The sequence below is a fragment of the Mus pahari genome, chromosome 3 (genome assembly GCF_900095145.1).
Source record: "Mus pahari chromosome 3, PAHARI_EIJ_v1.1, whole genome shotgun sequence".
NCBI classification, from domain to species: domain Eukaryota; kingdom Metazoa; phylum Chordata; class Mammalia; order Rodentia; family Muridae; genus Mus; species Mus pahari.
The window spans coordinates 59,499,103-59,523,811 of NC_034592.1; the positions used below are offsets into that span (position 1 = coordinate 59,499,103).

Genomic DNA, 24,709 nt, shown 5'->3' on the forward strand with positions numbered 1-24,709 from the left:
TTATTTTTTTTTCATTTCATTTTAATTTTTTTGTGTATGGGAATTTGGGCTGCATGGATGTCTATACATCAAAAGGTTTTGGAAATCAAACTCAGGTCCTCTGGAAGAACAGGTGAGTCTAACTGGGACCTTTCTGATAACATGACAGAAGGAAGCAATTGGGCCTTACTCACAGCTGTTCAGAAATGTAGATGGTAAGATGGTTAATTCGCGAACACCAAAAAACCATTACAAAATCTCTGATGAATTAAGTTAATCACACTGAAACTCAAACAAGGAACTAACTAGGAAAAAAAAAAAAAAAAGAGCCGCCCTTTTGGAAAGTGGGAGGAAGAGAAAAACAATCTTGCTAGGACATCATGGTGAGCCCTAAGATGGAAGGTTAGTTCTGTGCAGGGTGGATAACAATGAGAAACATCACTTCAAATAAAGGAACATCACTCGCCTTCGCATGATGGGTCTTGGAAGCCATTTCGAACTGATGTGGAGGGTGGGGGTGGGGGCGGCGCCCCAGCACCAGGCCTGTCAGGAGGAAGAGGAGGCCTAGGCCCACTTCTGGGACTGTCCATTCCACTCCTGGATGGTAACTGAGGGGTGGCAGGCAGAGCCCGAGCTGTGCTTCCATTTCTGTTTATTGGAGGTGGTGGTGGGAGGGGGCCTGGAGCAAAAGACAAGACATCTGGTGAAGCATTGCCTTAAATCGGCATCGCCCCGTGGTCATCATCACTGTGCAAGGTCGAGTGCCTGCTGAATACACGCCTTGGAACTAGGGAAAAGGAGAAAAGGTGGAGCCCTTCTGGACAAGGAGAGAAACCTGAAGAGGATATCCACCCTGGGGATGTGTAAAGTCAGTGCAGCTTCCAACCAAGGCAGCCCAGCTTCCATTAGGGAGCAGGGCCCAGTGGAAGATGAAAGTCCCTCCCCTTACACTCTCAGAGGCTGACTTGGTCAGTTGGTCAGCTCGCCTCTTAGACACAAACTATCTGGCCCCTTTCTTGAGATGTCCACGGCTCAAGCAGCATATATGGCTCTACTCGGTTTTGTTCGAGACATTTGGGAGAGCAGGGGTTTAGGGACGTGACATCCCCGGGTCTTGCCATACCTGATCTGCCTGGCGGGTCCCTCACGGGAGGAGGGGGCCTCTCGCTGGGTGGGGGAGGCAGAGGCCCCGATCGTCCAGGTGAAGGCAAGGGAGGTGCAGAGGATGTGAGGGACAGGTTCCGCTGTGGCAGCCTGGGGATCTCGTCGTTGGAAGCCGGAGGCAGAGGAGGGGGCCCTGGCCGGCTGGGCGGTGGCGGAGGAGGTGGTGCCTGGGAACTCGACCCAGGCCGCGGGGTGGAAGGCACTGGAGGTTTGCTGGTCTGTGAGGGAGGAGAGGGCACCGCTTCTCTGTGGATGGAGGGCCTGTTGCCCACGGGAGGAGGTGGTGGAGGGGGCTTGTCATCCAAAGCTCGGCTTGGGGTGGGGGGCAAAGGGGGCCTAGGGAACGGAGAGGAGGAGCCCGAGGGATTCTGGCGCACAGAGCCTGCTCCAAAAGCAGCACCACGGTTTCCGGGAAAGGGGGGCCTGGGAGCTCCCAGCCCTGCTGGGGATCCCCGGTTGTGCAGACTGGACGGAACGGGTCTTGGCGTATTTGGTACCGGAGGGGGAAGGCTATCTGGTTTTGAGCCCACGTCAGGCCTTGGGGGAGGCATTCTGTTCCTGGGCGGCTCTGGGGGCCCACTCCTGTGGCCTGGGGAGGGTGCAGGAAACCTCCCCGGGCCACTCGGGGGTGAAAAGGGCTTGGCAGATGTGGCTCTTCCTCCTGGTGGCAAAATCGGTGGTCGGCTTCCTCCAGAATCTAAAGAACAAGATAGAAAAGTGAGGAGCCCCCCAAAACCCAGAGGGTAAGGGTGCGTGCTGGCCCTTTCCCACTGAGCACTCATTGCCAGTAACTAGTAGCTTTATAAACTTAAATTGCTTAATTTGTTGGTGTGCGTCTCCTGGAGGTGGAGATATAGCTCCACCTATATCAGGCACTGCGTTTACAGCCAGGGTTTCAAAAGGATGCATTACCGCATCGCCTGCTATAGTTCTGGAAATGTCGCTGTGACTAGAGGCCAGAACTGGGCAGCATGGAGAGCCTGCATAGACTTCTGTTAATGGCTGTCATGGATCTCCACTGCCGTCAATTCCCCTGCACCCTACACTGCTCAGATTTGAAAAAAAAAAAAAAATTCAGTCAGCCATCTTAGGTGTGTGAGTGGAGTTACTCCAAAGAAAGTCTCTCTCTGTGTGTGAGGGTTTATCTAGTCCCTTTGAGGAAAAAAAAATGTCCAATAAATGTGGATGGGGTGGGATGGGAAGGATTTAGTGAAGAATTATGACTACACTAAAAATAATTAGGAAGGAAAACTTTGAGTAAGAACTTCATTGCAAAGAAGTAGGCAAGCTTCTTCCCGGGACTAGGCCAACCCTCAGTATTGGGAAGATGGAACAATTCTGTAACACTTGCTGAAACAGGTGTAGTGGAATTTGGTCAAACTAAACTATGGTTTAAGGAGGAACTAAGTCGGGGAGAGAGGAAGGGAATCGCAAATTTGGGTCTCTCCCCAAATCGGAAACCCAAGTTAATTCTTTTTTTAAACATTCATTTATTTTTTATTATATGGTTATGGGTGTTTTGCCTTCATGCACCAGATGTTTTACAGTGCCCTTGCAGGCCAGAAGAGGGTGTTAGATCCTCTGGGGTTGGAGTTACAGAGAGCTGTGTCAGCTGCTATGTGGGTGCTGGGACTCAAGGCCAGGTCCTCTGAGAGAGCAACCCCTGAGCTGCCTCTCCAGTCCCACAAGGTCATTCTTGAAAAGAAAAGGTTACCATTGAAACATCTTCCACTTTAACCACGCATTAAGTAACGCACACATATTTACCATACACCCATTTTACTAGGTGTTAGAAACAGCTGGATGAGCAACATAAAAAAGTTCTCTCTCCTGTCTCTTCTGTTCTTGTGGGAGACAAATGATAAGCACGTGAAGAGGTATTTTCTAGTAGTTATTAGCACAAAAAGGAAGCTGACGCATCCAGAGTGCCCAGAGAGGCCAGGCCTGGCGCGGGAGCTGCAGACAATGCCCCAGAGGAGAGGCCGCGGAGCCAGCAGTGGACGCTTCAGGTAGACACAGTAGGTGGTGGAATCCCGCCCACTGGCTTATGCTATGTCTTCCAAATTCACATGGAAGCTGAAGTTACCATCCACCTTAAAACAGCACAGGCCCTGGGCACTGACTTCAAAGCCTTCTTCATTTTCCTTTTGTTTAATTTTTCCACCTTTGTTAAAAAATCACTGAGTGCATGCGTCTGTCAGCTGCCTAACATCCTTTTTGTGTGCTTCAGGGGAATAATTTTGTATTTGAACACAAGACCGGCAAGCTAGGACCTACAGCCAGCCACCTGAGGACCGGCGACTTCCCCTTTAGATGAGAGTGAGACTTCCACCCCAGTACATGAGATCACCTTCAAGCTGAGTGTACCAGACCTACTGGACACCTATGTGAACTCTGTGTTTAGGCCTGGGTGCCGCCCTCAGGAAATCTCATCACGGCCGTGCAATAGCTGAGATTGAAAATACAACCTTCAAGGATCCCCGATAAGGGCTGCTCTATCTGTACTCAGGACACTGGCTTCTAATACCAAATGCCGGCCATGAAAGATGCCTGTTGCTCTTTTAGTGCGGTCTGGAGCTGTGTCTTCTAGGACCTGTTCCACAGTGTACTTGAAAATGCCTTCTGTGTGTTGCTATGTACGGGTTGTCTGACAAAGAAAGCCGCACCCTGAGGTTACTGAGTAGAGTCTGGGGTGGGGGAGGCAGGTCCGATCTCCCCCTTCCTCTTTTCCATTCCCCATCCTTCTGGCTCCAGTTCACCCTTTAGAAAGGCACTGGAGGGTGGGTTACCACGAGGATACTGTCTAAATATTACATAGCTCCCCAGGTCTGCCTGGTCCTGAGTGATGGAAGAAGCCCGACCTGATCTCTCATAAAACAGGGTGGCATCTTCAACAGTGTAAATGTTTTAAAGGGCAGCCCTTGTTTAGAACATCAGAAAAAGAGTTCTGCTTACCATTATCCCTGTTGGCGGTGGACCTCAGCTTCGGCATTCCAGCCTGGAATAGTCCTCCCAGTCCTGGAGGACCACCCCCTCCAAAATTTCCACCGCCGCCTCCTCCTCCTCCACCACCACCTCCACCGCCTCCACCATAGCCACCACCGCCACTGGCACCGGCTCCCTTTGGTTCTGCAGATGGAAGGGAAGATACTTGAGAAAATGCAGGCGTATTTACCAGTCCTAACGCCAGGAAACTGGAGCACAGGAATGAAAGAGAATGGGCTGGCCCTGGGCATTTAAGATAAAGGGACATTTTCCTCTTACATTTTGTACTTATTATTGGCACCAAGAAAGTTCATTTGATTTAGCCACTTTGCTGAATATTTTCAGTTAAAAATTACAAAAAAAAAGGATGACCTTTCATTTTCTAATAGACACACAGTTTCAAATAATAAATGTTTCCCCTTTCTAAGAACTGTGCCGCTTCTTTCTGTTTTATATAAATAATTACTTTGATGGCTGAACCTCCTTAACAATGTGGATTATCAATGTTGCTATGGTAACAGTGTTCTGATTTTAATGAGACCGCTTCTGTTCTGAAGCTAAATATTAACTATTAGGTTACCATAGTTTTTTTTTAAAAATATTTACAGAAAAGGAAGATTCTTCTATTTTAGGCTTAAAGACTTATAATATGGAATCTTATCAAATACCTACTTAGCATTTACTTAGTTGATTATATAATTTTTATTATTTGATATTTAGAATAGATTTTAAAACTAGTACTAAAAATTGGATTATTTTTGGTCTTGGTCAATTACTCTTACTACTTTTTTTGCTTAGTGTTTTCTTATGCATTAATGGTATATGCCATTTTCTTTCTTTTTTTAAAGATGTATCTATTATATTTATGTGAGTTCACTGTAGCTGTCTTCAGACACACCAGAAGAGGCCAACGGATCCCATTAGAGATGGTTGTGAGCTACCATGTGGTTGCTGGGAGTTGAACTCAGGACCTCTGGAAGAACAGCCAGTGTACTCAAACAACTGAACCATCTCTCCAGCCCGTATGTCATTTTCTTATTTCTGGGACCCCTTGCTGACAGTTTGTTTGGGTGGCTGTCTTGCCCTTGACAGAATATTTACAGTGTCTCTGACCCTGCCCACTAGAAGCGTCGTCTCTCTACTCAGGTAGAGATGACTAAGAGTGTCATCCAGGCTTAGCAGGTAGCTCAGCAGTAGAGCGCTTGCCTAATGCGCTCATGGCTATGGCTTCCATCCCTACAACAAAATGGAAACAAACAAGAAAGAAGAAATAAAACGCTCAGAAGGACATCTGGAGACATCACCACAGGTCCTCTGGGAAGCAGGATCACCCCCAGGCGGAAAGCACTGGCCTGTAGATCACTTGTGTGTGCACTGCCTGGGCTACATTCTGGTATTAAGATGGTGGCAGTTTCATGACACTTACCAAAAAAGCTTTCTGTGGCTTCCGGCTTGGGAAAGATTCATACAGCATTAGAATTAGCTGTTTATTGAAAATGGAAGCGCAGAACTTACCAATAAAAACCTTTTAATGCAAAGTTTTTCAGAGAGAAACTAATCTTAGAAAGTTTCTGTCTTTTTCCTTGTTTATACAGGCTTCCTGGGTAAAGTCTGACAAATGAATGATTTCCTAGGAAATTAACTTCAAGATTTTAAAATGAGCCAAGCATCATGAAGCACACCTGTAGTCTCATCGCTCACAAAAGGAGTCATCCAAAGCTGTCTCAGCAAGGGCATCATTTCTCTATACCCAGATGCAGAAAATCCATCTCAAATCTCTTTACCGACTTTGGGAGATTTCATTTTATTCATTAATGTATTTTTCTAAGTTAGCCATTAGTTCTCCATCTTTCTTGCATGTACAGCTCTCCGCTGAAGACATGGCTTGGTGAAGAACTGGCAAGGATGATTTTACCTAACATGCTAAACCCAATCACAGCAACAATTTCAGGAGTGGCTGTGAAACTGCTTTAGTATGAGGTTTAAAATTTTACTAACTTTTAACTACCAATAGTATAACATTGTGCTCGCCATTCAAGTATTAGTCATTGCTGAATAGGGCAGTTTAGAACACCACACACACACACACACACACACACACACACACACACACACACACACACACATCTGTGTTGTGTTGTAAATTGAGAGTGTGCTGTACTATCTGTCACACCCATCAGCATTGTCTCCCTGGAGCGCCACCCACTGTTCATACAGGGAAGCGCTATATGGTTTAAATGTAGCCTTCAAGGCTCACATGTGGGAAATCTGGTCCTCAGCGTGTCCATGAGAGAGGGTGTGTAACCTTTAGGAATCAGGAACTGGTGGGGAATAATGAGGCCATTGAAGGGGTTGGCTACTACCCTCAGAAGGAACTAGCACGGTTTCACAGGACTCTAGTTAGTTCTGAAAAGGGTTATCATAAAACAGCAAGACTGGCTGCTCCCCAATCGGGTTTTCTGTCTTTCTTTATGGTCTGCCTTAAGCCTTGACTTCTGCCATTGTTGTGATGCCATCCCCATGAGATCCTCATCAGAGCCAGGCCAATTCCAATGGCATACTCTCAAACCTTTAAACTATATGTTAAATAAATTTCTTTTCTTCATCAAGTACTTGGTATCAGGTATTTTGTTATAGTAATAGAAAACGGGGGCTGGAGAGATGGCTCAGAGATTAAGAGCACTGACTGCTCTCCCAGAGGTCCTGAGTTCAAGTCCCAGCAACCACATGGTGGCTCACTACCATCTGTAATGGGATCTGATGCCCTCTTCTGGTGTGTCTGAAGACAACTACAGTGTACTCATCTGCATAAAAAAATAAATCTTAAAAAAATTTTAAACAAAACAAAACAAACAAAAGAAAATGGACTAATAGAAAAAAAAAACTGAAATTGAGGCTAGCTGACTGGCTTTAGGTCATTTGATATATCCATCAGGACAGGGCTAAGTTACAAAGCTGTCATTCATAAGCCTTTGATATAGTGCCGAGGGAGGTTTGCCTGCCATCGAATATAAAACAGGATGAATTGTGTTACTTGCAAAGAGCCTGGACGGGAGTGTAGGTATCCAGTTCAGCACAGGGCAGCCAAGCACACAGTGGATTCTAGCTTGCTTCTGACAGATGCTCACTCCTCAGCATCACTGAGCTGCTGGAGAGGAAAGGCCAGCATCACTTCCACACAGTGGAAGGTGGACCTGGAAGACTACGAGGAGTTTCCACTAGAGAGTCGGGAAGCCCAGACTGGCCAGTATCCTTCAAAGTTGGCTAGGAACTTGCACCCACTCCGCCAGGGCTCCAGATTCTTATAGTAAAGAGAGCAGGCATCCTCTCTCCGAGACTTGCTAGCTTCGCTAGCCAACTGCAGAGACCACAATTCAGATATGGTTGTTGACCCAAAGCTTCCCAGATAGAACCCAGACAGCAATACTGTGTGGTGTTCTGATCTAGAGATCAGACTGTTAGTCACATACTGAAAACCCACAGTTCCTCTCCAAGTGTTGTGCATTCTCAGATGCACCTGACCACAGAACCCTGGTCAAAGCCTTTGTTTTCCATTTCTCTTCCACCTCTGACTCCCGCAGCCCCTGCCACTTCTTCCTTCTCTACCTGTTAGCTGAATTCCCCCAGTGATCTCCTATCTACCTCTAAGACTCCTAAATCCTGAATGTTTATTCACCTGCCTGCGAAGCTGCATTTGGTGACTGTCATGTCCTCTCCTGAATCTAAATGAGAGCTGAGGCTATGAGATGGTCTTGACACCATCCCTTCTGGTGAGACAGAAGGGATGGTGTCAAGACCTGGATCCGATCAGGGACGTTTTTCACTTCATAAATGCAAACGAGGAAGCTTACATTGTGCTCACTTGCTTGTTTATAGAGACCCTGTGGCTTCTCAGACTCCGATGTACAGATAAGCAAACTTGTGATCTCATTTCCTGTCTTCAAGCTCCCGGGAATCACGGCTTTCTCTAGAATCCTTCTTAGCCGACAAGAGAGCATTGTACACGCATCATCTCACTGGGAGCTCACAACAGACTCGTGTGGCCAGTAGAGCGGTACCCGTCCCCACTTTACAAATTAAGACATTAAGGCTTGAAGTTGTGTGCCGGGCCCTGACTCCTGATTACAAGGCCAGGACACTTCCCACTTCCCTGCCTTATGGTCTCGGACGCCAGGAGCAATGGGTTAATCTCCAGAAGGCGCTGTGAATAATTCAGAGAATCGCTGCTGTGTGTTTCTTGGACAAAGAATTATTATGCTGGCTTCCTGCAGCATTAGAGGGGGCTCAAGCTAAAGCTGTGGCTACAATGACTAACTCAGTTCTGCCTTTCGCTAGCTCTGCAGCTGTTGTCAGAGAGAGAGAGAGAGAGAGAGAGAGAGAGAAAGAGAGAGAGAGAGAGAGAGAGTCCAAGGCATAGGTTGACCATTAAGCTATAAACCATTTAGAACTATGGAAAAGGGGTTTTACTTACTGTCCAATATTGGGGCACTTCTGTCATTGGTGACCGTCTTCTTTAGCTTCTTCCCTTTGCTGATGTCAGAGAGCAGAGCATTCCTCCCAGCCTGTTCTGACTTGTTCAAGGTGGGTTTCTCAGTGTTAGCCTGCAAGGTGACCACATGGACTCATCCGCTGCTCTTGGGGGTAAGACCACGCACTGGAATGCTCAGTCGGACAGGGGGCTTGGTTTTAAGACTCTAGGCAATAAACTCTATGGCAGTTTTGGATTTCGTGGCCTCTTTAAGACCCAGATTCCTGGGAGCAGATAACAGCAACAAAACACAAAACTACGAAGTCTGTGATAAAATCTGAACATTCAGACCATAACCTGCCTGTAAGAAGTCAGGTGTGCTGGCCCTTTCGTGTGACAGAAAGTCTGCTGCTGCTACTGGTCCTCGTCTGAGCTGTGTCCAGAAGAGCAAGGGGGCCTCTCCCATCGTTTAGTACTCACCTGCTGCAAGATAATGCTGGACTCTGTCAAACCAGAGGGGGTTTCAACTCACTAAACCTTTAGAAAACAATTTCCTTCAAATATATTGACAAAAGTGCGTTTCTCTTTTAATTTGTCAGATTTATTATGGCATAATTTATATATATAGAATCCCTCCTGTCAGCTCACATTACTATTTGTTTTGACAAACATATAGTCAAAATATGGAATAGAATATTTTTCCGTGCCCCACAATTTCTTCACGTGCATTTGACCATACCATGATACTCGATTCCTTTGAAAGCTTAGTCTAGAGCAAATGCACAGCTACTTAAAGATGTTTGGGCATTTATTCTATAATCATAAAGTTCCTGACTGTGAAACTGAGGTCGTGATCCTTTAGGGTTATTTTAGGAATGTGGACACTCAAGTCTAACACATAGGCTTGAATGAAAGCGCCTCTCCTGTGTGGACCCCAGCCAGGGTGAATGTGGCTGCCTCAAAGCTGGCATGAGAGTCTCCTGGGCTGGTCCTGCCCTTCGGGGTAAGATCCCAGATGAGCCAGTTTTGGTCGTGAGAAGTAAAGTGAGAAGTTTGATGCCTCCCTCTGCCTTTTATTGCCAGAGTGAGAGGCGGGAGGGCAGCCCAGCTGCATGGAGTTACTGTGCACCAAGATGCAGACATAGTGAAGCAGCGAGAGATCCTTCGGCTGTGATGCTAACAGCTAAGCACCTTCTGCATGTTGTATTTCATTTTAATTTAGTCTTTATTGACCCTGTGTGTTATTTCTGCTTTGCAGACACATGCACACAAACCCAAAACAAAAACACCAATGTAAACCTATAGTGCAGTAAGTTAAATCATTTGGTCCATTGGCAGGGTCGTCAAGGTTGGAGGAGGAACTGAGATCTGAACTTGGACAGTCTGAAGCCAGGACCGTCCCCTCTCGAGAGAAGGGTGAATGTGAGCCCCCAAAGGTTCCTTCCCTGTTAGTCCTCAACAGCCCCTGGAAACAGCCTGTAGGGAGTTTCCCTGATCTCCTTCCACACACAGTCTTCACATGGCTAACGTGGTTTTGCTAAGTGATTTTGTTCTCTATTATACCTAAAACACCATGGAGGGACCCTTAAAAGCCACCTGGTCCCTTCACTTTAAAAATGAAAATCAACTCGGATTAACTGATGAATCCATACTGGACATCTTCTATCTGTGTCATCAGCCTTCCACAGTGGCTTCCCCCATGGCTTGGAGATTTATTTTGTCACCTGACTTCCTTATGCAACCTCCCTCAAGTGGCAGACCAGGACCCTTAACTGTATTGCTCAATTAGGTCAGTATCACCTGGTGGCCACCAATCCATCTCCCCCTTTTCTCCCGACCTTGCTTTGAGTTCTGTATTTATATCCCTGGCTGGCCTCAGGTCTCCTGCCTCGACCTCCAGAGTTTAGATTACAGGTGAGCCCCCACATCTGACTTCAAATCTTAATCCTTTAGGTTCAACATTCATGATTTATAAAATCTTCTCTGTGCGGTGTTATTAACATTTTCATTAAATTCATTTACTATATTATCTTCTGTACTCTCTTTTAATGAATACTCTCTTTAAAATTATATCACTGGCTTTTAAATCAGCCACTGGCTTTGATATGCCAATCATTAATTTTTAGAACATATATTAAAATAAGTGTATCAGCATTAGAATTCTAAAACATAACCCATGCGCCAATTAGTAGTGATAGGCAACTCACATTTTGGGAGACATACAGATAAACCACTCTTGCCACATCAGCCAGATAAGCATGTTTTCTAATTAATCCACGCAAGGGCTGCTTAAAAATTTCATAGACTGACACCCTTATAAAATGATAAATAAATATGATAAAAAATGAGTTTGTTAAAGAGATACACAAACCCTATCTGAGAATAAACTGAACTCCCATGGAGTTGCTATAAATATTTGTAAGTGCTTAAACACAATTTCTGTCCTCATGCCCTTAGGGATGCTCACAGGAGGCCGGGGGACCACTTGTTGGTAGGCCAGAGTCTCAGAAGAGTTATATAAAAGTGTGCCATGGGAACCTGGAGCAAGAGACTTTTTCTTCCCCAGCCTCAGTTTCCCAATACAGGAAATGAAGGTGTCAGTCATCAGGGTGCGGCTCTCGGCTCCCACGCAGCAGAGGCTCACATGGGGGTGGGGCTTTGGGACGAAGTGAGTCTTGGAGCCTTCCTGCAGGTGAATGTTCTAAAATTCCCCGACAGGCTCATCCAAGGACCAGGAGTCCAGTGATGAAAGCCTTTGGGACGTGATCGTCTAGACACAGGACAGGTTTGGGGGGGGGGGTGAGTGTGTGTGTGTGTGGGGGGGGGTGAGTGTGTGTGTGTGGGGGGGGGAGGAAATTTGTCAAGAACAGAGTGCAAAGAGAGGGGAGGGAGCAGAGAAGAAAGAGGTGAGGCTGGAGAATGTTGGATGCCGAGCCCTCACTTTCAGGCATTCAGTTCGTCTGAATGGGGAGGCAGTGCATCCTGCTTCCGAGCTCCAGAACTGTCCCGCCAAGCCTTATTTTAAGCTATCATCACATTTGCCTTGACAAATCTGGTAGATGAAGACTAAAAATCCACACTCCAGGCCTGTAAGCTTGGATCCCAGGAGACCCTGGACCAAACACATTCTTTCTGTTACCTGGATTCGAGAGGATTCAACCAGGGGCTAACCTCAGCAAAGACTGGGCCCTGGCAAAGCAGACCTACGCCGGAATGCCAATGCACTTACGACACAACTACATGCCAGCATTTGACTTTGTTTGGTGGTCTCCATGCACGGGGTGAGGGGAGAAATCTATTGTACGGGCATGCTCAGAAATAATTCCAGCCCTTGGGGGGTAAAGGCACAAGTTGCAGACCAGCTTGGACTACGCAGCAAGAGGCTTTCTAAAAAGCTGTCTTATCTTTTTTTTTTTTAAGAAAATCTAAATAGAGAAAATATACTCACGAGTGCAAACGTTGGTGGCGGTGGGGGTGCTGGTGGGGGAGGTACAGGCATCTTGGGTAGTTAAAATTTCAGCAGTCTTGAGGGTAAATCTGTAAAAACAGAACACGTTGGTGCATTAGACGGCTTGATAACAATCTGTCTGTCATAACCACCCCACTTCTCTTTCACAGTGACATAGGACACCTTTTAGAGGGGGTGGGATGCACTATACTTCCCTCAGTTACCCTGGCAGGACTGTTCAGGAGGGACCCTGGTGAGAGTGGACATTTGAGTGGAGATGCAGGATGACTGTCACGCCAGTACTGACGCTGCTCAATTCTGTCCCTGCACGGCGCTGTAAGCGTGTGTCTGCAGATGTAAGCCTGTGACTGCAGAAGCAGGCAGGTTTTCTGGAAGCTACTAGAAATGCATTCCAGTCTGCTCAAACATATTTCGAGCAGCACCTACTCTTCCTCGCTCATTTGCATAAAACCCTTTCTGCTCTCCTGCCTCTTATCCCCCCTGGAACAGGTCCAACCTTTTAATGAGGTCTCTAGATGCTCCAAAAGCGCTGAACCTTTAGAATCTCTGTTAGAGAGTTTGAGCCTTATTCTGGTGAGCAGCCGGGGACACTGACCACCTGAGGTCTATACAACACCATGCCCAAATTCCAAACACAGGAATTATTTTCCTTTATTCTTAATAGTCTCGCCCAACCGCCGAAAACAATTTCTTTTTTGTTTGTTTGTTTTTCTTCTTGTTTTTCGAGACAGGGTTTCTCTGTATAGCTCTGGCTGTCCTGGAATACACTCTGTAGACCAGGCTGTCCGCGAACTCAGAAATTCGCCTGCCTCTGCCTCCCAAGTGCTGGGATTAAAGGTGTGTGCCACCATGCCTGGCAGAAAACAATTTCTTAGCACTTAAATATTAATTTGGTTCAACCACTAAAAAGTCAATGTGGAAAATTTATGCCTTAAGACAAACCAACCAAATATGGCAGGACAGCCTGCTCCCTGTGAACACTGGTAGGCTCCCACACCTGCTTCTAAACCAGACCAAGGACATCTGGGACCCAGTCCCTTCAAAGTAAGCTATGAAACGGAACTTAGCCCAGCGTGGTGGGGCACCCCTGCAATCCAAAAGATTAGGAGACAGAGGCAGGAGGCAGGAGGCAGGAGGCAGGAGGCAGGAGGCAGGAGGCAGGAGGCAGGAGGCAGGAGGCAGGAGGCAGGAGGCAGGAGGCAGGNAGGAGGCAGGAGGCAGGAGGCAGGAGGCAGGAGGCAGGAGGCAGGAGGCAGGAGGCAGGAGGCAGGAGGCAGGAGGCAGGAGGCAGGAGAACACGGCAAGTCTGAGAGGCTTTACAGTGAGTCTGGTCTATGTAGCAAGCCCAGGTTAGCCAGGGCCACAGAGAGATCCTGAGAGGGAACATATTTTCCAAGTTTTTTATTCATTCCTTTCTAATCCTGGGGTGGAGGGGTTCTATGAGAGACCGCTGGAAGTGGCTTTATCCAGTTGTGGTTTATTACTGGAGTGGCTGTTTGAAAACTCAGAGCATCTTGCTCTGTAAATATTGCCGGAAGTTGCCCTTACACGCTGTGCTACATAAAATGGAAGGGTTGAATCAATAGTTGGGTGCTTCATCTGCTCCGTGTGTGGAAGGATGGGGCGGGTATCAAAGGAACAATGCGAGACACAGAAGGCCCCACTGCTCTCCCGCCCTTGCTACGGTTTTTACATTCTACGGTTTCCATTTAAGTCCAATGACAGTTTATGAATAACATCCTTAATTTATTTTCACGATTTCTTGTGTGCGCCCAGCTCCTTTCCAACTTAGTTTTGTTATTTTCTCCCCTGATTCTGAGGTGAGCAGTGTGGAGAATTGCAGTCTGCACGAAAATCCACCTAAAGTTCTACTTGTCCTCAGAAAAAAAGAATTTGGTAATAATTAACTTTTAGATTAAAAGGGACCTTGGGTAAGTAACAGCTAGAAATAGTTCTTATTTTGATGTACATTCTGCTAACTTACAAATGCGTAAGCATGCATGCCTGGGCACCCATCCCCCACCCTCAGGCTGGGCAAATGTATTCTCTCCCTCTCCCTGTCTCCCTCTCTCTCCTTTCTCTCCCCCTCCCCCCTCCCACCCACCCCCAATTTGACCAAGAAATATCAATTAAGAAATTTTAGAATACACATAACTCAGTAGTGTCTAAATAAGTCAAAGGTCTTAAATTCACATTGTTATTACAACCATAAAAATAAATATATATACAGGTCATTCCAGAAGCTGTAGATCCACTCGAAGGCACATAGAATTATTAAGTAATATGAAATTGCTGCTAAAATCGTGAATTTTTTAAAAGCCCAGAGTTTTGAGAGTCCTACTGGAAAAATGCTTCTTGATTTTTGTTCTTTAGAGATTCCACAGTGCAAACCGAGTTGGATGTCTTTAAAACCTGAAAACCATTAAAACTCATTTAGGTGAACTTGCCTTTGTTCTTCAACTTCCTGTAAAAGGACTCAACGGGAAAACTGATGCTCACAGTAAACCACCATCATCCTGTTTCTTTCACACAATCTTTTCACAGGTGCAGTTGCCTGTAGTTTCTATTTTATGACACCAGTTGCTAGGCAACCCCCCCCCAAGACCTCTCTGGCCGGTTTAGAGACTTTTAATAGCCTGGCAGAAAGGCTTGCTGGTCTTATTGCTAATTACTTCACCTCTCCTGAGCTGAAGGTCCCTGCTCCAGCAAAGAGGTGATCCAAACAAGGCAGACGGGAGGATACAGAAGCAAAGCAAGCCCAGCCCGCAGAGTCCCCAGGAGTGATGGTTTGCCCCGACTCATGTTCAGTGGAACCCACACTGGCTGCCCACAGGACCTTCCACTTCCCACAATGCACTTGCTCATTGCTCTTTGAAACAAGAGCTTTGGTGACTACCTGGGTTGTTCTTTCTCACAGCAGCAGGTGAAGGAAGGGCCCGTGGAGGGCCCACGGCTATAACTCAGACACACTGCATTCAGAGCTCTGGATAAGGAGGCAGTTTAGGGCTGAGATATAGCTCGGTGGCAGAGCATGTGACAGCCTGCGGTCCTAAAAGTGTTCTCCAGAGCAACACTGAGTGTGGAGAACCTGGGAGGCAGACTCACACTTAGACTCCTGCTGGAGAAGCAGAGGTCACCATGGAGAGTGTATTCTAACCTACTATCTTACATATTTAATTTAAACATTAACAGAAACTATAGACACCCGAGACCCCTCTAAAAGTAAGAGCATGAAGTTTGGCCAGTGACTCAGCTATCTGTGGTTTAGCTTAAGGGATAAGGGCCAGGAATCCTTTACTTTATCCATGTAAGTGAAACTGATTTTCTTCCCCCATCTTCTGTCCTTTCCAACTACCTTCTTTAAGGGGCTCAAATCTCAAAGTTGCAGTTTCCCCAAATCCTCAGCACCACATTTAGTATTCCCAAGAGGATTAATCTCTGCCTCCAATCTGCAACACACACACACACACACACACACACACACACACACACGCGCGCACGCGCACACACACACACACACACACACACACACACACACGACACTCAAATCAACATACTGAATATGTTTATTTTATCATCTCAAGTATATGTGCTGTGATATGTGCTGAAATGTCACCAGATTTATTCCTAAAAAGGTCAAGACACTTAGAAAGGAAAATATTTTACCTGTGATTAATCATTTTAAGCATATATTAAATGTTGCTGTGATAATTAAAACAAAACACTCTGTAATCCCTGATTCTCAGGACTAGAAAAGGACCCGGAGACCAACTATACAATCTATCATGTGGTCCCCCAGCTATGCAAGTTCTGGAATCCAGAAAATTTCCTCTACATGCAGTAGTTAGGTGGCCTTGGGCAAATGACTTAGCCTGCCTAAGACCCATTTCCACTGTGGATGGACATAAGGCTATCTACTCATTAGAGCTACCCAAGAGTTCAATGAAGCAGGGCTTATTAAGAATTAGCCATTTGTTACAAGTTTAAAAAAAAAAAAAAAAAAAAACCACCAACAAGCAAACATAAAGGACATTAAGTGACGAGTGCCACCATCTTTCCCAGGTTCTAACCATGAGAAAGTGAAACCTTAGCCCGAGCACACACACAAGCTGCCAAGGAATCACAAAGGAGTAAGGGAGTATGCTTAAAGCTAGTCCGAGATGGATCAGTGGTTAAGATCTCTAACTGATCTTCCATAGGACCTGAGTTCAGTTCCCAGCCCCCATGTCACAGCTGCTGGTAACTCTAATTCCAGAGGATCGTCTACTCTCTTGTCTCAGCAGGCAAGATTATGTGCACATGATACACATAAACTCACAAAGGCAGACACACACACACACACACACACACACAAACACACACACAAAAACCAACCAACCAAACAAACAAAATAAAGCACATCTTACATTTCCCAGAAAAGTATCCTAGTTTAAGGTATTTCTCGTTTTTTGTTTGTTTTACTTTTTAGAACTTAAAGGTCACAATATACAGACGGATATTCATGGTAGTTCAAAGTAAATGTTTTTTCCAATATATGGCACACACACAGAGGAAAAAAAAAAGGGCCAAACCTTAAGGCACAAATGTATCAGAATTTAAAGAAAAACTTCACACATCTAACAGAAGTTTAAAGAAGCTGGTAACACAAATGACATCTTCATTAAAATGTTGCAGGATCTCCAGGGTCTGGGACTCAGTAGCTCACCTCCTCTAACATGCTTACAGGGCAGAGCTAGAATCTGAACTCTGCAACGGAGGGACACTGCTGCTGGCACCAGGGAATACTCTCCAGCATGGTTCTTCCAGGCTCTGAGTCCCCTCCACAGTTTAAATGGAGGTATTGATGAGCTGTGCACAAGCACCCACTGATACACTTTGCAAAGAGGATCAGAGAAGCCCAATGTGGTTTTAGGCAAATCACTTAATCTCTTTAGACCGATTTAAAAAGAGTTTTGACTAGATCAGAATCTACAAAGTGCTGGGAAACTAATACAAAACCGGCCTTAAGACACGCCATCTAGGTGGTCCACAGCCGGAGCCTTCCCTAGCTCCTCCCCTTCCTTTCTCTACTCTTAGTCTAGTCAAGTCTAGAGTAACCCACTACTTTCTGAACTCTCTGTAGCCTTCCTTTACGTTGGTGTTTCTACTCTACACAAGAGCTGCACCATCAAGTTAGTGACGACTGCTTGTGCCTGTTGACTAAAGCTGTACATGCCCTCCTTGGTGAGAAAAGTGCCCCTCTGTATTTCTGCAAGGGGAAAGAGGAACATGAAATGCTTTTTCAAACACAGCCTAGAGAATTTTTTTGTTTGTTTGTTTCTACATAAAACATTTCCTTACCCCTGCTCCATGAGCCTCTGTGTGCACAACTTTAAAGTTACATTTTATTTTATAGTTGATGTCATTTAATATTAATCATATGAGAGTTAATTATGACAAATGGCAGTAAATCTGATTAACATCAGTAGTTTTCTCCACACTGTTCTGATGTGGATAGAATTACTCTAAAATACAAAGTAACATCTTCCTAATAGACTGCCTGAACCAGGACCACACCATGTATGCGGCTGGACAGCTGCAGCCTGGGGCAAGCAAGGGATGCGGTCGGGTTGGGTGGGGCTTGCTTTGAAACTGACAGTGACCTACTTAGACTTTAAAAATCCTTTGGCAGATAAGGCTGAAGACTCAGAGGCAGCTCTATGGACCTGAGTTGACTTTACAGAGCAGAGGCATGTTAACTGACATAAGGCTCCATCTTATGGAAAAATGGGAAAGAAATTAATATGGATCCAAATCTGTCCAATGGTCAGGGAAAATTCTACAGAAAAAGCTCAGTTACATATTGGCTCAGAGCAAGTTCTGAAGCACTCACAATCACCATAGCAGGCAGCAGGAATAAATCATACGCTGTTCTACAGAACAATTAAACATCTTTATCTCGACACACTATGGCCCATTAAACGTCATTTAGTTCTTCCCTTTTGCTGATAAAGGAAATAAATTTAGTTTGAATACAGTTTTTCTTACCGTTAAAAAGGAAGGCATGATCAGAGGCTCAGGCAGAGAGGGACCAGGCAAGACAAGAGCTAGAAGAGAGCACTGTCCCTCAGAAAGGCGTTATCTTCTTAACAGGGGAGAGGGGTTGTTTCTGGGCAGCCATTTTGGACAAGCTCTGGCCTCTTGTTTAGTGTGACACACCAAGTCAGAGGCAGGCATCCTTCTGTGGTATTCACTTCCTGCCTGATTAATTTCTCGCTTGTTCCTTCCTCCTTTGTTATAGAAAAAGAAACTAGATTGGTTTTACTTAAGAAGCAATGAAAAAAACACCCAAATTAAAAAGTTTCTCCTTCCTTCAGGATAGAATGTAGCCACTTGATGAAGAAGTAAGTGCATCTCTGTGCCTCTCTCCTGTTAACAGCTTCCCCCCCCGCCCCCACCCCAACACCTCTACAAAAATAATTACTCCCGGAACTTGAGATTTCATCAAAAGAATTCAATTAGAGAGCACAACCCTCATTTCTGACTATTTCATTTAGCATTATTGAGAAGAGTCACTGAAGAAATAAAAGAAGCCCTTAAGTACGCTGAGAATTAACCTAAGTGAGGCTTTCTCATTTGCAGAACGTTGAAGTGTGTGGAAAGAGTCAGGGTGCAGGTGAGGTGTGCAGGTTGGGTGCATCACAAGCGAGTTCGGGAATGCCACCAGGTGGATGGCAAGGGACTATATAACTCAGGATTTCACAGCCTTGGGTCCGGCATAGAGTAGCATAAACTAGCCATACACCGTGCATGTAGGATCCTGACGCCAGTGTACAAGGCCCTGTTACCGACACTTCCTGACTTACTTACATGAGTGGGTGAGGCGGGGCCAGTGCCAGTGGACAGTCATTGGAGGAGATGCTTGCCGGGTGCAATGGGACCTGGAAGTATTACATTTCCTCTGGTGCTTATGATAGCTCCGCCCAAATACCAGAAATAGTATTGAGGAGTGCTGGACAGGTGGGTTCTGAGTTCAAAAGGTAGTGAACCCAAATCCCCTGAGATCTGAGTTGACTTGAATGAACAGCATCACGATGTTAGGTCATGAGCCCAGTTCCTAGAAGTGGATATCTAAGGGTAAAATGACGGAGGAGCTTTTACTTCTCTTGGAGCCGCCTGAAGGAACGCAGGACCTCTTGCCTAAAGCAGGGCTCAATGCAGGTGCTGTTCAAACAGGACTTACTAGGCACGAGGCCAAGCAGAAGCAGAGGCTTGCAGCCAGTATCCACGTCTTCTGAAAACCCTTGGGGTCACAGAAAAGATTGTCAACTCTAACTTAAATGCTTGGGTGAATCTTTGAGGAAGTCTAACTATAGCTGGCTCTAAATTGAGAACACGGACAATGGGGTGACTTGTCTATGTATTTACCGAGTTATTTTGAAGTTCACTCTGTTAGGCACCCCAGATTCACACATACAGAGAGATGAAGAGAGGGAGGAGAGAGAGCAGAGAGACAGAGACACAGGCACAGGGAGAGACAAAGAGACTACTCCATGTGCACGTTTTCCAAGGCCATCCTGTCTATTAGTGAAGCTCGGTAAGAAGGCAGAAGGTCACTTAGCAGGCAGAAGCTCCCAAGAACTCCAGAGAGTAGGCATAAAGGATCTGGGTCATTTCATTCTTAATGAGGTCTGTAAATGCCGTCTACACGGGCTACACTTGAGGTGTGTACTATGTAAGATAGAACACGAACCCGATAATGGTCCTCTTCTTAACCCACTCCAACAGCTCCTCATTCACTATAAACTCCAACACCTTGTCTACATCGCAGAGTTCCATAGGATCTCTTTTCCTAGCCCTCTGTCATCCTGGCTGGCATTGAATTTACTGTAATCCTGCCTCTGCACTCAGCCCACACAGGACTGATTTACCAGCAGCCCTTTCTGTTTGTTCCTTAATTGTACCAAGTTCATTTGCATCTTGGGGCTCCGTAGTTATAAACCCTCTCACCTGGGCCTCCCTGCCCCATGTACTCTCATTGTTCAGCTGTTAGTAAAAATGCCCTCCGGGTCCAAATCTGCTTTCTCTTTGCAGAGTGTGTGCCCTCACTTGATAGTACACCTGTTTGTATACACTTCTCACCACGACATCAGCTCCATAAGAGCTGAGACCCTCTTTCTTCTCTGTGTTTTCTGTTGTCTTCTCGGCATGTAATTCCTATGCCTGGTAGGTGGTCAGCATAGTGGCTTTGAATTTCTTGTAACACAACATTCCTTCCCAAGCTTCCCATAGTTAGCTTCCTTTGTCAATTTGACATAAACTGAGAGTCACCTGGGAAGATAGGAGCTCAGCTGAAGAATTACCTTGATGAGAATGGCCCGTGGCCATGTCTGTTATGGTATGGTTAGCAGTATTTCATAACTGCTAAGTGAGCTGCCCTGGAACCCTCACATAAACTAGTTTAGCCCTGAAATAGCAGCGATTTTCCTGCTGGGCCTTAGCAGCCTGGGCATTCCAGGTCCACCTGAATCCTTGGTGCTGCTTCCTCCTCCCTCCAGCCCAGATCCAGAGATGTTCTCAGCGCACTGTATACACAGCAACAGCATCAGCAGTACAGCGGTTCACAGCTGCCCACACTCTTGTGTGCACTTAGATCTCCAGACCTCTTTTTGCTGATGGCCCACTATGTAATCAGAACCAAGGAAACAACATGGGAGGAGACAGGGGTTGGACCTGCCACACTCATCCTTTGGCCATCCTGGGTATGAAACTAAACATAAACAGGGGTGACAACAAAGCAAGAACCCAAGCCCTGAGCTGAGGGCTGAGCTTTGCCTGCACACAGCCCTAATCACAGATGTGTGTTTACATATGAGTAAGCTAGTGCGGACACTGCAAGTAACATAGTAACTGGTACTGGAGGGGAGTTTTGAATGTGATCCTTATATTTGCAATTGGCTGGGCTAATGTTGGGAAAAGGCTAGTACAGGCTCTTCAAGGCTAGAAGTTGGTAATCCTTGCAATGTATGCTAGTTATGATGTGACTTATTAATCTGTGACTAAGACAAGGAGTCTGTTGGTGGCTCACGACTGACAGAAAATACTTCGGATGTTGGCTATCCTGTCCTGTGCTCCCTGCTATGTTCACTCCAGACAAAGCAGGGTCAGAAGGCAAAACTGTACGGGGAAACAAGTCTGGGAGACAATCGAAGTTGATTCTTTGCTGTCTCTGCACAGCTATTCTGTTACTTGTCTGAAAAAAAAAAGGGGGAGCAGCTGCTTTCACCTGTTGGGATGCACCTCACCAGGGAGCAGATTATCCTGTGAGCTATCTGGATTTGGCAGATTAGCTGCCTTTTGGGGGACCTGGGGGTCCTTTTTGAAACAGTGTGTCTGGGGTAAACAGTCTACTTGTTGGTCTTGAGTTGTTCAGCATCCTCCCTCTCATCCTTAGAGTAAGGAACTCAGATCTGGGAAGACAGCATTGCTACTGCAGCATCATTGCTACTGTAGCATCATTTCTACTGTAGCATCATTGCTACTGCAGCATCATTTCTACTGCAGCATCATTGCTACTGTAGCATCATTTCTACTGCAGCATCATTGCTACTGCAGCATCATTGCTACTGCAGCATCATTGCTACTATAGCATCATTGCTACTGTAGCATCATTGCTACTGCAGCATCATTGCTACTGTAGCATCATTGCTACTGCAGCATCATTGCTACTGTAGCATCATTGCTACTGTAGCAACTGGGCTAACTCTACTCTGACTCCAGGAACAGCAAGTAACCAGCTGGCTTCAGGAGTGCTTCAGGATCCCCTGGCTACAGTGACAGGTACAGAGATGAACATGTGACTTCTTCCGAACCAAGGAGAGTCAATGAGAGGTATTCTGAGGCCCATGGGGCCAGTGCTGGCTGAATTGCAGGACATTAGGAACATGGGGGAGGGGTGTCTGAGAAGGAAGCTAATTCAGAGAGAGCTAGAAGGAAGCCTGAGGCTCAGAGGGCACAGAAATCACATGCAGTGTGTAGGCTCCCAATTCAAAAAACAAAAACAAACTAAACAAAGCCAACAGCCTCTTCAAAAACTAAAAGAAAAACAAAACAAAACAAAACCACAAAGCAGCTAGAATTTAAATGCTGATTGTCTATTTAATGACATGAAGGTAGCCCTGATTTTAGATTAGATATTTTGTAACTGTTATATTTTATAAGGAATCCAGGAGTTTTAGAGATTCGTACTATAATATTTGTAAATGAAATGATTTGTCTGGATTAGTGTCAAAGTAATAGAGAAATGAAGTCAAGTGGGTCGGGGGCAGGAGAGACCGAGCGGCTCCGAGGATGGGTTTAGAGGTGAGCAAGGACTGCACATTTGGGTTGTGCACCACTACGCTTACTTTTCCAAGAAAAACAAGCAAAGGAGAAGCAACAAGGCCTATGACTCTTTCCGGTCTTCATCCACTAGAGGCTGTAGGAGGGGTTCACTTGATTCATTACCAACCTGCTAGGATGTGGAGTTAAGGAAAAGTTAGTTAGTTCCTCTCAAAATAATGTCTTGGCTTTTGGATAAAATGGGACACTGAAGTCTATCCTGTAATAGTCGAGGATGTAGGTAGTCCTTTCTAGGAAAGGAATAAAGTTACTGAAAGGGATACCAGTGACTGAAATCAGAGACACTTTAGTAACTGTGGCAATAGAAAAAAAAATTAAATAAATAAATTCCCAACCCGTGAGCTAAGATACAAGAGGCAAAAAAAAAAAAAAAAAAATACTCCAAGAAGCAAAAATAAACAGGTGAGAGGGTAACAAGATGCCTTACTTACTAACACAGACAGCTCAGGCCTGGTGGGTGGGGCCCGCCTTTTGCATTGTCCACTTCTCTGCCAGGGTGACCCTTAACACACAAGCTCAATCCATGTCACTCCTGGGACAGTCTTAGCTCACCCAGACCCAACTCTGGGCTAGAGCCACAAACTCCCAAGAAGATGTCATCATGTTTGAAGCCATTTCTGAAATGTGGGCATTGACTAGTCATTCTTGGGCACATGGCCAGTGACATCAAGTCTTCTCCTTCCTGGAGTCGTAATGTTAATAACCCCAGTCCTGGAGGTGACTCCTCAGCTGGGAGTTGCTATGGTAGACAGTTTCGATTTAGACACTCAAAAGAAATCCATGGGCTCAAAACCTCGGTGGCTCCTCAATGGTAGCAAGTGAAGTCTGAGTTCCTCCATGCTGAGCAAGGCTGTGGGGGCCGACCCTCTCCTGCCAGTGTCACCGGGGCTTGCTTCTTCTCCCCTTCCCGCCTTCCCTGAGTTCTCCCTCTTCTGAGCCTGCTGAGTCCTCCCTTAAGAGCACTCCTTTCTTGGCTGTCCACCTCACTCATGGCACGCATTATTGACACACTCTGCTCTCCCCGCTACAATGGCCACTATGGCTGGGGGCAGGGACTTTGTCCTGTCTATCACTGTCTCCCCAGCTGTTCAGAACAGTAACTGACATATCACAGAGCTTATAAAACACATGAGAAAGGGCACTGGGGGAACCTCCCAGCTCCAGGTTAGAACATCACTCATCTTATCTCTTTGTAGGAAAAAAAAAATGTTTTTTGGGTACACGGAAAGCCCGTGCCTGTGCCCTTTGAGAGTGCCCTCTTGTTTTCAGTTATCTCATTAAACTGTGAAAATTTTCCAGTTGGTCATCAACTTTCAGCACAAGTGTCTCCAGGGGAAACCCAGACAAAACAGAGAATGGTTTCTAACAGCCCAAGGAGCAAACTACTGGAGAGTCCCCCTCCACATCCTGCCATGTCTCGTACTGCACATATACCAGGAGTTGCTACTGACATGTGGCTACACACACATTCCTTTTGGTTGCCTACTGATGGTTTGAAGACCGAATAAGGCCCTTACAATTATTTCTAGGATGAGGATAATGGGCTTCTAGGTTCTTATCAGCCTTCTCTGTAGCCCAGAGTTACACCATGCCTTCTCTTGGAGGACAGAGCCACAAAGGCACAGAAAGCCTGGAATCCCAGGGACTAGGGCCTGACATCACGTCTCTCAACACTGCAGGAGAAGTGCACTGACCTGAGATGCCCCCTGGAGTGCTCTGGCTGCTCATGAGCCAGGCTTGGCTGGTGATGTCTCCTGAGAGAGCCTGACCCAGCTCTCTGCGAAGACAGGAAACGGAGACATCTGCAGGTCCAATAATGAGTGGCTTTCCTGGGACTGTACCATATGAAGGACTATCCCACCCAGCACAGAACTGTCCCCTTCAAAAGTTCTATTAGATACCTGTGTGGGTGGGGAAAAAATGCATATGGAGATCTTATACAGGAATTATAAAGTCATTACAAATGAATTATAAACGTTCCTTGACTTACAAAGTGGGTTACCACCTTCTAACTCATTGTAAGTTGGAAATAGTGTGGCTAGTAGCAAGTTGCAGTTAGATAGACGCAACAACGGGGTGACTGCAAATAACAGACACACACTGTGTACCTCAAAAAGTTATAGGAAGGATTTGGGAGTTTTCATCATAAACAAATGATGTTTGAGGAGAGACATGTCTAAATGATTTAAACGTTACAGATATCCAGACATCATCCCATTAATATGTATCTGTTAGAATGTTTTATGTATCAGTTCGAAAATATA

At 45.8% G+C, this 24,709-nt stretch overlaps 1 protein-coding gene across 2 annotated transcripts in view; it reads right to left on the reverse strand.

Moving 5' to 3' along the window:
* The window catches only part of Wipf1 (WAS/WASL interacting protein family member 1), a 97,680-nt gene that overhangs the window by 4,847 nt on the left and 68,124 nt on the right, over nt 1-24,709 (reverse strand). For both annotated transcript variants that reach the window (XM_021194308.2, XM_029536667.1), the window contains exons 2-6: nt 12,045-12,133; nt 8,600-8,729; nt 4,099-4,272; nt 1,103-1,840; nt 446-658 (exon numbers count right to left, since the gene is read on the reverse strand). In XM_021194308.2, the coding sequence (XP_021049967.1) occupies nt 446-658; nt 1,103-1,840; nt 4,099-4,272; nt 8,600-8,729; nt 12,045-12,095 (1,306 nt within the window). In that variant the 5' untranslated portion in view covers nt 12,096-12,133. The remainder of the gene's footprint in view (nt 1-445; nt 659-1,102; nt 1,841-4,098; nt 4,273-8,599; nt 8,730-12,044; nt 12,134-24,709) is intronic.